Source organism: Otolemur garnettii, unplaced genomic scaffold (genome assembly GCF_000181295.1).
Source record: "Otolemur garnettii isolate 467f Iridium unplaced genomic scaffold, OtoGar3 scaffold00082, whole genome shotgun sequence".
Classification (NCBI taxonomy): domain Eukaryota; kingdom Metazoa; phylum Chordata; class Mammalia; order Primates; family Galagidae; genus Otolemur; species Otolemur garnettii.
The window spans coordinates 2,001,584-2,014,989 of NW_003852477.1; the positions used below are offsets into that span (position 1 = coordinate 2,001,584).

The 13,406-nt window shown below is 45.0% G+C and overlaps 1 protein-coding gene across 4 annotated transcripts in view; it reads left to right on the forward strand.

Annotated features, from left to right (window-relative positions):
* Positions 1 to 13,406, forward strand: part of MYRIP (myosin VIIA and Rab interacting protein) — a 372,103-nt gene that overhangs the window by 339,666 nt on the left and 19,031 nt on the right. For 3 of the 4 annotated variants that reach the window (XM_003794483.2, XM_012808015.1, XM_012808016.1), the window contains one exon: positions 10,163 to 10,357. The exons of the other annotated variant lie outside the window; for it this stretch is intronic. In XM_003794483.2, coding sequence (XP_003794531.1) covers positions 10,163 to 10,357 — 195 coding nt within the window. The remainder of the gene's footprint in view (positions 1 to 10,162; positions 10,358 to 13,406) is intronic. 4 annotated transcript variants of the gene reach the window in all.

Here is a 13,406-nt window from a genome sequence, read left to right on the forward strand (position 1 = left end):
GTCTGTAATTCACCAGTTGGCTATCTGCAATAAGCTCTGCTCTACTCCTACTGCTCCTACCTCAAGAGTCCCCCACCCACCCAGTGTCTGTTTGCAACTGGGTGACCAAATGCCCCATACTTGACAGCTGTGTCACTATGGTCTGGGCACTTTATGACAGGGGACCCACCCTAGTCCAACAACATGACTTTCCTGTGGGGGGATGTGTACTTCACCAGATGTGTGCCGTCAGACCTGCATAACCATTAGTTCTACTTACGTGAACTCCATAGTCCTCAAATCTGTCCCCTGTATCCCCAGGCAACCCGCTAGAGTCCTGGGGACATGAGATCCAGCCTGCATGTTTAACGCGTGGGTGGGCATCTCCGGGGAGTACCAGCAGGCAGAGAACTTGTAGACCAAGCACACTGGGGTCCACTGCAAGTCCTCAAGGGAAAGGTGTGGGACCGACTCTCTGTAGAGACCTCATACTGGAGGACTGCACCTCCCAAAAGTCTCCATCTGTCCTCCAGACTGCAATGAGGGGGGTCGGGGGGTGGAGTAGGGGAGAGGAAGAGAGCAAGGATCCTGGCTCCTCCAGTCCCCTTCCCTATAAGGAGGGCTACACAGAATGTCTAAGCTTTGGGATTTCACTAGTTCTCACAATTAGTTCACACAATCACTGGAATCACTGGTTGTGGCAGTGCTTGGGCTTGTAAGGCTAGAAAAGCTTCCGAACAACTCAGTAACTTGCTGACTACCAAAGGTGTGTGGTAATCACACCACTGGGCTCTGGAGCCTCGCTGGGTTTGATCCGCACTGATACCGTTTTTTCTTTTTCCATTCCTGCTTTGCTTCACACTTTCCCTCCATTAAGTCCCCAGCAGGCTCCATAACTTCTTCCTCTGAACTACACCTGAGCTGGGTCCATTCCCCCCATCCCTGTGTGAAACCCTTCCTTCCCTCTAAGACACTCCAGCAAGCAATGTCTCTAGTCAGCCATCTTTCCCTCTCTCTCCTAGCCATAAATTTTCTCTGAATTAAAATCTACATATGGATTTCAAACCAGATTGAGGGGATGGAGGGATAAAATGGAAATTAATTTCATCCATAATAAGAGCAAAAATGTGAAATTAAAACTTAAGAAAACTGCAGATCTCCAAGAAACGCAGCCCTTTGCTAGAAAGAAAGATGGTGTAAAGATGAAGTCTTCCAAAATTAGGTTAGAAGTTTAATGTAATTCAAATCAAAATCTAAAACAGACATTTTTTTAACTTTTCAAAATTATTCTAAAAATCAACATCATCTGATAGAATAAACAGCCAAAAATAGTTTAGAAATGTTTAGGAAAAAAATAAAAGAGGAGTGAAGAGGATCCATCTATTAAGATATTATTTATATATTTTAAAGGCACAGTAATTACATGTGTGAGATATGGATGCCAGGTGTAATGCAATAGTCCAGAAGAACAGCCTGAAATATATTTAACTCATGATTTATCTCCAGATTCCCAACAACTTCTCATACCTGATCAGAAAAGCATTTAATAAGTGGTGGTGGGGCAATTGTTCACTTGTTCTTTTGGGAAGGGGAGAAAAGATGCAGTAAGATGGAAGGCCCTTGACTTTTATTCCAATGAAAGGAATGAATAGATACCCTGGTCTGTAATCCCAGTGATAGATACAGGAGGTAACAAAAAGAGATGCCCAGCTTCTCTTGGGAGCAGTGGTGGCTCAAGCTCTGGAGTATGAAGCCCTGCTCATTCACCACTTATTTAACAAATAATTAATGAGCTATGCAAAGAGCTGCAGTGTAGGGTAAGAGAGAAAAACTCCTCCCACTCATAGAACTTACCTTCTGTTGGACAAGAGAGCTGACAAATATGTAAACACACAACCGGGAAGATGTCTAGTAGTGCTAAGTGCCAGCAGGGGCTTAAGCAGGGCAGAGGATGAAGAGTCCTGGACAGTGGGGAGCTCTCTGACCAAGTGTCTCCCGAACTGAGACTCAACGGGCAAGCAGGAAGTTGTCAGGCAAAGATCTAAAGGAAGGGCTTTCTAAAACATCCAAGGCCCTACGGTGGAGACGACCTTGACAAGTTCAAGGGGATAGATAAAAGAATGGGGGCTAAAAAGGGGGTAGCAAAAAAGAACAATGGCCATGATCAGGACCAAGAAAAGCACTTCTGTCTATTCGAAACCTGCCAGGGCAGGTTTGGTCCAAGGTGAGAGCCCCAGCGTTCCCTCCTGTTTCGTCCTTCCCAGGCCCTGGCTGGCCTACGTCAAACAACAGTGGATACAGCCAAGGAGGGACAAGAAAATGACCTCAGGGAAACACAAAGACCACTGGGTTTAATTCTGATATTTAACTACAGATAGTACACTTTTAAAAATTCATTTTTTTAGTCATTAAAAAAGGTAAATCTTAATTCTTTTATAAATGGCCTTGGCCATCAATACCTGGATGATATAAAAACCCATACCCTCCTGGAGGTCATTTCTCCTTTAATTTCTGTTATGTGTCATTGTTTCGGTTTTATTACATGTGCTAATTTATTAAGTTCATGTTCCAGCTTCTTGCCACAGTTCGGTGCCATCCTTTTGCATCATATCACTCTCCAGGGACACGAGTCTGTTCATGGAGAATGTATTTGGACGGGTTTTAGCAGCAGCACCACAGTGCCTTATGTTTCATGAGAACTGAAACATATTTGCATTGAATTTTTCTAGCATATTTCTGTCAACTATTTAGGAGGACATATGGAGTTTCTTTTCTTACCTTTGAAAAGAAGAAAAATACATGAAATCAGGGCATTTGGACAAATGTCCTTGCTTGCTCTGGTAGTGTGACAGAAGCATTTCATAAAGGCACGACAGCGTCTGCACTCCGAGACAGAGAGGAGTGAGCAGACAGGGAGTCCAGGTTACACTTAGAACAGATTTTCGTATACAGCACGTTCTTTCTCACTGTGGCACTGGACCCGACGTAGGTGCTGGAAGGCGCTAACAGGAGCTCAGCCCTGGCCAGATCGCAAGCTCTGTTGTACGGCTTGGTGGTCGGCTTGCCAAATCAATGTCCTTGATTCTCATTAGTGTCAGGTAGTGGAGGCTGCGGAGTGACCCAAGGGCTCCCTGTGGTTACACCGTTCTCTTGCTGATCTGTTGCTCACTGGTGTGATTGTGCACTCAGATTCTGTTTCACCACCACTTTGTACACCCCACTGAGTCCAGAGAATCATGCATGTGAAGGCGCTGCTGTGACAGGTGGGAAGGAGCATGGACTTTGGAGACAACATCTGGGCTGAGATCCCAACTGTGCATCTTTTTCACTGACCTTGTTAGTTAGTGCCTTTATCTCTAAAGAGGGAATTAAAATATCAACAATGGGAGGTTGTTGTGAGAGTTAAATAAAATAATGAGAAGCTCCAAGTCATTCCTGCATAGTATGGACCCTGTTAACTATGACCTAGATTTCATTTTTTTTTTTTTTTTGCAACACAGTTTCATTATGTTGCCCTCAATAGAGTGCTATGTCATCATAGCTCACAGCAACCTCAAACTCTTGGGCTTAAGCTATTCTTGCCTCAGCTTCCTAAGTAGCCAGGACTACAGGTGCTCACCACAACGCCCGGCTATTTTTCTGTTGCAGTGTCGTTGTTGCTTAGCTGGTCCTGGCTGGGATTGATCCTACCAGCCTCAGTGTATATGGCCGGCACCATACCCACTGTGCTACGGGCACCAAGCCGACCTGGATCTCTTCCTTTCTTTTTCTCTTCCCTTCTGAAGGAGGCTTTCTGGAAAAAGGAGATGCAGTGGCCCCATATTTATTTTATACAACTTGGCTTTCCAGCTGCCCGTAATTCCTCTGTCACCCTTTTATGTTCAAACGTGTCTTTAGACGACACTTTAAAGTTTCCTGCTGCTTGGGGTATCCACCGTCCCTACTGTCCCCCTAAGGAGCATTCATTAATCACAGGCTGGAAGGAGCACTGGAGGGCCACATGTTTTTACTAATTTCTCAATTTTACTAAAGCCCGCTATGCAGACTGTATCCCTTCTCACAACTCGCCCCACCCAAGAAACTGGACATCAAAAATAATAAACTTAAAAATTACATAAATGACTTGGACTCTATCCCATTTTTGGTATTTGGTAATCACCCAATCTCTTGTTTCATGAGAAAAGAAGCTTAGAAGTGCTACTTTTTTCTAAGGCCCCCTTCTTTCCCTCCTGGGATTTAAATCTCCCATGTATCAGTTTCTTCCAGATCACCCAGACGGAAAGCACAGCAGTGTCTCCCGTCCCCTCTTCCCCCTCTACAGCCACAGCATTTTCTCCCTCTCTTCCCAGATGACACTTTCATCCCCGCTATCGCTGCCCCACCTTGGGCCTCTGTGACCTTTGATTTGAGTTGCAGTTGTAGTTTCCTACACTTTCTCCCCACCCCCAGTTTGCCTCAGCCCTACATCTGTTCTTGCTGTGCCAGTCAGCATTACCTTTCCAAAGAACAGGTCTTCTCCCGTGCCGGCATGTTAAGAGCCTGGGCTTTGAGTTCAAGCAGAACCAGGTGCAAACCCAGCTCCTTCAGGGCAAACCACATCACCTCTCTTAACTCTCTTAACTCAGAATCCTCATTTCTCAGACACAGTGATCACAGCACCTGCATCACAGAGTGGTTAGCAGAGTTAAATGAGGCAAGGCAGATAAAGTGCTGAGCCCAGATCCTGGCACTCAGGAAATGACAGTTACTGGGTAACAGCTGCAACAAGAACCTACAGTGGCACCTCGTTGCCAGCAGTACAACCCCCTCCCCAAACTCCAGGGCTGGAATCGAGGCACTGTAGCACTGGCCCTTGCCTCCATACTGTCTCCCATAGCTTGTCCTGGGTGCACCTCCATGGACTCCTCACCTTTCTTGTGCTTTTAGACCACACCGCCTAGTCATGTGCTAGGTCATCCCCTCTGCAGGTCCACAAGGTGACAGTGCACGGTAGGACTTGTCTTTGCTACCTGCTGTCAGTCCTGGACCTTTTCCTGCACAAGGTGACAGTGCAGGGTAGGACTTGTCTTTGCTACCTGCTGTCAGTCCTGGACCTTTTCCTGCTCTGCTCCTCAAGGACAGGACCATGGCTTCTTTGTGTCTGCACCCCCTGCAGGGCCCACTGTATGAGTGGAGTAGAGTAGATGCTTCCTGAAGACTTGCATTAAGTTAGTGATGAGGGAAAATGATTGAATCTGAGGGCCTGGTGTCTTCAGTGTCCCAGCTATGCCATGGCCGACCTTGTTCTCATTGCATATCAGTGTGTATGGCTCAGTCTGCTCCCAGCAAAAGGAAAATACAGGGTCCTCTGTCATCTATCCTGTTACTGTCACTAAAAATGGGAAACAACAGAATGAGCGATATAAAGACATCTCTCTCTTTCTCTCTCTGAGTTAGGTTGATTGCCGTTGCATTTTAGGAGAGACTATTCTGTATTCCATTACACATTTCTTTCTTGCTGTCAAGTTGTCCCTTTCTGAAATTATGGTGATGATAGGCAATAGTAGATTAAAGTGGCTCTTTTCTTTTTAAAATATTCCTGTTTTGCAAGAGAAAAATCCAGGCAACAAAGAGCAGCAAAATTTAGCTTTTTGGGGTAACAGTAAAACGCGTTCTTCAAAACACTAAGAAGAAAAGGAAAAATGTTCCAAGAATCCAGTACCTGATGAGAGGCGGCTAAGCCACCAGGTACTCACCAATAATGTGCCCACCTCCAGCCCAGTGGGAGGTGCGTGAGGAGGGGCCCATAGCTCTGGCCTCAGACACTGTGTGGGCACCTGACACATGCTACCTAATTTAATCTTCTCAAAAGCCTCTTGAGCTAAATAGTGCTCTCTCCATTCACAGCCGAGGCTCAAAGAGGTTGAGTTATTCGCCCAAAGTGACACAGGTAGTATAACCTGAATTTCCCAGAACTCATGAGGCTTCATGTGTAAATGAGGAGGTCACATGAGCATCAGTCCCAGCCAGAAACCACAAGACCGTCAGAGGCCCCACTGTCTCTCTCTCTCTGTTGTACTAGGGAGTCTTGGGAGATGGTTCTCCCATGTGCCCATAAACAGCCCCCTTGCAGGTGCCCACTCTGAGCCCTCATTGATGTTTGGAGCTGGCACAACCCAGGAAGGACAGGCCTCATCAGGCCACTGCTGCCCAGCCACTATGGGAACCAGATGCCCAAAGGCCTTCTCACAGAGGGGCTCCAGAACAGCAAGACCAGGGCCAATTTGTGACTTTGGTGGGCCTTGGTATTTTTGCCCCATCGAGATAAAAAACATTTTAAACTTCATATTTTATAGCTGTGTGGATTTAAATATTAAACAAACTAATATGTATTAAAACATATTTCTGGAGCAAAGAGTTCATTCTTTTCCTTACAAATTTTAAAAGGAAGAAAAACATTTTCATGGGCCCCTAAAATAATCATGGACTCTAGGGTGGGTGCCCACCATGCCTAAGGGGTGAGGAGGTCCTTTGCAAGACCCTGCAGTGGCAGTCTCCTCACCAGTGCCCCTCCCTGTATCTTGACTGATCCAGGAACCAGAGCATATTGCTCTAACCCAAATGTCAATGTCATGTCAGTTTCTACCGGTTTTGCCTTTTTGCTCTTGTTATAGGTGTCAGAACAGTCCCTGAGGTGAGGCAGGAAAATCTCTCTTCTGCCCCAGACACCTACAGACATACTTTAATCCTCAAAGGGTTTTTTCTCACATCATATTATATCGAGACTTATATCAAGTTACATAAGTAGACATCAGGACCTGTGGCATAAGCCAGCACACCACATGCAACCAGATGCTGACCCTGTCTGAGTCCGGCTGAGACAGACACACATGCCCAGGCACACACGGCACCAGGGCTTTGAGTCCAAAGTGGTCTTTCTCTCTCTGTGTGTGGAGACAGGCATCTCTTCATGAGCCCCTCCTGAGGCTCACATGTTCACAAGTTCGAGATATTCTGGTAAAGGAGCATTCCTATTTATTCCAGCCCCAAATGAGTTTGCGTTTCTTTATCCAGCACAAAGATTTGCAATGACTCATGACACCAGGGAAAGCTCAGGAGAATTTGCAATAATTGTCAATAAGCAGGTAGATCTAACATTTAGAATGAAAATCTTTTCTTCTTTAGAATTCTACAGGCTCAGAATCTCCCCCTGGTAATACCTCGAATTCTGCATGTTTTCAGAAAATAGTTTATAAGGAAGAGTAAATGGAATGCGAATGTGTTTACAGCAACATGTTTTGTGTGATGAGAGTGTGCATGGATAAAGGACAGAAAGATTGCTGTGGCTAAAATTTGTGGGACATGAGACATGTTCTTTACCCTGAAGCCACTAAAGACAAAAGAAATAATAATCTGGGATGTATGGCTTGGGTCCTGACTTGGTCTTCTTTTGAGGGTCCATTGACACCACTGTGTCAGGGCCCTTGTCTGGGAATGGTAAATAACTTTATTGAAGATCTTCTTTGTTACTGTGGTCAGTTATGAGCCGGGCTGGGCACGGAAGTCTGTATTGAGGTTGACACCTCAATTGAGTTTTGCTGCCTCCTTGAGAAGCAAATGAGGACACTCCTCCTTAGGTGGAGAAGAGTCAAAGCGTCTGACCTTCCCATCCCTCTGGCATGTGGTTCCCTTGTGCACCTGCACCCAGGTATGCGTCTCTGCTCTGTACGTCTCTGTGCATCTTCTCTGCTCCAAAGAGTGAACTGCTTGTTTCAGCCCTGATGGTCGTGATATTCCCCATGGGGCTGTGACACAGACTGAACCCTAAAAGTAGACCCTTGGGCTCTCAGAGATGAGCATCAGTCATCAGGAGACTGAGAATTTTGGTCCATCACAGCAAATGGATCCCCCCTGGGGATCAACAAAGTACCTGCTCTGCTCTGTTAGTGCTAATGACATGTTGGTACACACTTGACATTTTTTTTTTACACTTGGCATTTTTAAAGAGAATCATGCATATATCTAGCACTTAAAAAATTTGTTGTTTAATTTGTATGTCCTTGATCACTAGAAGGTTAAATTGTATTATGTGGGCTTATCAGCCATTCTCACTCCCTCATCTGTGGGCTGCAAGTGTCTTTAAGGCCCACCTTTCTATTCTGCAATATACGCCTGTTGTGCTAACTGATGTACCCCACACTTTCACCTCTCCCTGATTTGCTACCACAAAACTCTCGTCTGATGTGTCTTATACTCAACATCTGGAGTCCAGTCAGCTGCCATATGACTGCCCTGTGCTCCCCACTCGTTTTGTTTGTGCCATTCAGCTCATCCCTCCAGGGCTGTAAGCAATAGAAGCAGAAAGGATCCTTTAGCTTTTCATTTCCCCACATACAGGCCTCCCTCTCAGCCACCTCTGAATCTGCACCAGGTTTCCATCTGAACAAAACTCCGTCCAGTACTGAATATAGGTTTTTAAACATACTTGTGGAAAGTGCTTTCCATTTTTCTCTAGCCTGGGCAGGTAACAGGACATTTACATGACAAGTCAGCGTGAGCCCTGCAAGAAATCTCATTTCTTTTATTGGCCAGTGAGTACACTAAGGAACGGGGAGGTGGGTACCTGCTCCTGTCATACAGCTAACTAAATCCCAGTTATCTCACATTCCAGCAAGTGCACTGTCTACTCCCAGCCTTGAGTCTGGGTAAACGGCCTGTTCCTAGGTGACAGATGAGAAGCACTGATTCCCTACAGGTGGGAAATTGCTGTGGGTTCCAGTTGGCATTTCCCAGTGGAAAGCAAAACTGGGACAACGACCAAGAAAGAGATCTTGTCTAGTTTTCATATAATTTTTCTTTTAGTCACTTCAGCCAACTGGAGTATAGTTCCCTTCTGACGTGGTCCAGGTTTTTAACCAGACCACAGGTGAAGCTGTTTGCTTTCCTTAGACTGGATGCCAGCCACTCCTCACTCTGGCTTGAGGACAAATAGGAATGTTTTCAGGAGTCAGGACAGTATGTCAATATGCCAGGGGATGGGGTCTAGCCATACGCATGCCAGAAGGATAAGGATTTCATATACACAGATTTCTAAACACTCCGTGATCATGAAAGGATCAAAGTTATTAATAAGAAAGACTTAAGAACTGCTTAGACAGAGTCATCTGCATCCTGACTCTTAACTAAACATGAAACCAAAGGAGTAAATGTATCCACGTTCTCCCCCATCATGCTGAACCTGCTAATCATGTCTTTCTTTTCAGAAGATATACAAAGACACGGTATGGGGCAAACTTTCTAAACACATGTTTCATTTCTAAGCGAAGGGCAACATAATCTCCTCATATACATACAGTGTTGCCTTTTTTAAAACAGACTCCTGTTGGCTCATAAACTGCACAGCTGTGTTCAAGGCAGAAGGAAGTTGGAGTGGAGGAGGGCACCAGATGTATCTCGCCCTCTGATTAGGAAAACAAAAGCTGTTCTAGAAACCTCTCAGTAGGTCTCTACCTCAGGCTCACTGTCAGAACTATATCCCTTGACAATCCCAACCTGCAAGGAAAGCTGGGAAATAGAATATTATTTTCTGTTCACCTCCATAGTAGAAGAAAAGAAGGGAGCATGGGCTTGGGAATAGGTGTGTGAAACTAATACAGTGTCTACTCAGAGACTGCGGAGAAACTCTGTTCTGGTACCCTATCATACAGGTGACAAAAATGACTTCCAGAAATAGGAAATAACTTGGGCAAGGTCCCATAACTAGATGAAGTTGGAGCCCAGGTCTTCTAACTCCCAGTCCAGAAAGCTACCCACTGGACCACACTCTGGACAGTTTCACAGTCTGCGACAGAAGTCGGATTGAGGAAATAGAATACCACCCACCAAATGAGACAATCAACTCAAACTGTCAGCAGTGGGAAGAGGACATGGAGCTTCTACTTGTGCTCTCCTTCCCTCCCTCCCTAAGAATCTGAAATAATTTATAGGGAGTCACAGAAATTAGACCAAGTCAAATCAGTCCTCCTCTGAGTTCGCTTCTGCTGTGTGGATTTTCCTCTCCTCATTCCTCCATCACATTGGTGTTTGTGCGTGGTATTACAGAATCAATCTCATGATGATGAGTGTCACGATACTATAGAATTCCTGTGTCATTGTTAATGTGCTGTTCTTGTCTTCTGTCCCTTTCTGTTATTGGACCAAACAGAAGTATTCTGCTGTTTCTCTCTGCAACATCTCCACAGAAGTCCTGAAAGTCATCAACGCCACAGAGGAGTTGATAGCAGAGTCTACAGGGCCCTGGGAGTCCCCACCAGTCCCTCCTGACAGAAAGAAGGGGACATTTCCTCTTGGGACCGACCAAGTGCGACTGGATGAGCAGCTGACCTCCCTGGAAGAAAACGTAAGAGAGTGTGGATGTGCCTTGGCAAAGGTGAATGTGTTCAAAGAGGAAGCTGGTGAAGTTGTAGCTTATCACAGGAGTAGAGGACACACACACACCACATCACCAGCACCTTAGAGAAGAGATTCTCAGGAAGGGAGTGAGGCTGGGCTCCCCAGGAGCAGACCTGAGATGAGGATTTGTATGCAAGCGACTTATTAGGAAGATGCTCTCAAGGGGGTTGGTACGGGAAGGAAGAGGAAAGAATCTGAGCAAGGGTATGATCTCACACAAAGGATAGCTTCAGCCTGATTCTTCAGGGAGCTCTAGAGTTTGAGTTGCATGTCAGAGGTGTGCTGACATAAGGCAAAGGAATTGGCCCTTCTTATAGCCAACAGGCACTTCAGTCTCTCTGCATGCAGGTAAAGTGTCTCCAGTAGCCCCAAAGGAGTCCTCCCTGTAGATGTGAACTTCTGGGGACAAAAGGACATTGAATCTTGGTGCGCAGAGAGGAGGGTACATAATAGCTATAACAGACATCCATGAGGCTCAGGTGGAGTTTTGCCAGTGGAAAGAGAATGGTGGCCAGAACTTAGGTTGCTACAGCTGGTCTGCCCAGCTTCCCTAACTTAAGATACCAACACAATTATCTACTTTTTCTGTTTCCAATGAATCACTCAAGACTCTCCGTGCCCTTGGCAACAAGAAGCCCACCCCCTTTCTCCTGAGGCTACCATACTCCCCACCTGAGTTTTCCAGGTACTCTGAGAACTAAAACCCCATTGCACTACCTGTGTTACCTTGTGAACACATATGGACCCCAAATTCTGCCACATAACTCCTCCCCCAATTCTAGTTTTTGTTCCCATCCTTTTCATGCACAAAGAGGCCAACCAGCCATTGCTAGTGGACCTGGCTGACCAAGAGAAAAATGCCTAACATCAAATATGTGTAAAGTGCATTTACAGTGCTTAGCACAAAATAAAGACTAAATAAATGTTAGATATTCTTATTCGTATTTGACAGGCAAGTCATCAGCCAACTCCTATAATGATCCCATTAACAAACATTAAAGAATAAGTTGTTGAAAGTGCTTCCAACCCTCATAACAAACACTCTTAGCTCTTTCTCTCATCCTAGGATAAGTATGCACTTGCTGTTTTCAAGAGGAAGATATTTGAGAAAGAAAGGAAATAAAATAAGTTCCTGTTGGTGATCTTGCTTTGTTGAAAAATCACCCATTTTCACTGAGGTGTAGGCAGCATGGCCCTCCCAGCTGCCTCGTTCATCCTGAGTTTACTTGTTGTTCTGTCTGAGGACCCTGATGCAGGCCTCCCGGCCCTTCCCCAGTGCCCACTCCTGTCCCGCCAGAAGGAAGCCTTGCCTGAAGGTCAAGGGATAGAGGGCAGGGAGGTGGGATCTACGGAGTTTCTGGAAAGGAGGAAGGGATGAACCTGCTTCAACACTTCAGGAAGGTTATAGGCCGTCAGTCAGGTCAGATGTTCCCTGTGCAAATTTGTACCTGTACATCTCCGAAGGCAAAAGCAAATGAATGTGCTGGCGGGAAAGACAGTGCTTACATTCACGCTTCTTCACATCCAGTTCCACGGAGACTGTGCTCCTGTAAGCTACTTGCAGATACAGTGATATTCATGCACCACGTAATGACGTTTTGGTCAATGACAGGCTGCATGTGATTCTAATGGAGGGAAAAACTCCTGTGGCCTAGTGCCTAGTGACATTGCAGCAACCGTAAGGCCTTGGCACAGCGCATTGCTCAGCGTGTGTGGTGCTGCTGCTGTACACAAACCTACCGCACTGCCAGTTGTATGAAATGATAGCACATACAGTTACGTGCAAGACATAAACTTGATAATGGTGATGATAAAAGATGGCATTGGTTTATGCATTATGTATACTACACTTTTCATGGTTATCTTAGAGTGCGCTACATATATTTTTTTTTTTAAAGTTAACTGTAACACAGCCTTGAGCAAGAGGCAGGTCCTTCAGGAGGCATTATCATAGGCCATGACAGCTCCTATGCGTCTTAGGAAGGTCCTGAAGACCTTCCAGTGGGACAAGATGTGGAGGTGGAAGGCGGTGATATGGATGACCCTAACTCTGTGTTGGCCTAGGCTAATGTGCGTGCTTGTGTCTTAGTTTTTAACAAAGAGTTTAAAAAGTAAAAAAATTTTAAAATTTAAAAATAGAAAAAAGCTTATAAAAAAAGCAAGCATATAAAGAAAGAAAATAGTTGTATACAGCTATACAGTGTGTTTGTGTTTTAAGTATTATAGGCAGTCCCCAGGTTACAAACAACAGCTTCTACAGGGCTGTTTATAAGTTGAATTGATAGATAAGTTGGAACACGTACCTATTATCTATAATAGAATGTGTTCGTAAGTGCAAGTCATATGTCAGTCAGCTGTTTGTAACTTGGGGGCTTACTCATAAGTGAAGTTGTACGTAAGTCAAGTGTTTATAACTCAGGGACTGCCTGTATTACAAAAGAGTCAAGCTAAAAAAAATGCAAAGGTTTATCAAGTAAGAAAGTTATCGTAAAGTTAATTTATTATTAAAGAAAAAATACCTTTTTGATAAATTTAGTACAGTCTCAGTGGGCAGTGTCTGTAAAGACCACAGTAGTGGACAGCACTGTCCTGGGCTTCACACCCACACCCCACTCACTCGCTGGCTCACCCAGAGCAGCTTCCAGTCCTGCCAGCTCCGTTCATGCTAAGTGTTTTACACAGACATACCACTTTTATCTTTTATGCCATGTTGGCACTGTACCTTACTACCTTACTATGTTTCAATACTCAAACACTCACCAGTGCTTCACAGTTACCTCCAGTGTTCAGTATGGTAAGGTACTGCACAGGATTGTAGCCCAGGAGCAATACTTTACACCATGTAGACTAGGTGTGCAGGGGGCTGTGTTCACACAACAGAATCACCCAAGACACATTTCTCAGAATATATCCCCATCATTAATTGATGCAATACTATTTTTATGTAAAAGGACTCCATAATTTCCCATCTTCCATTCAAGAAACAAAAAATTCTT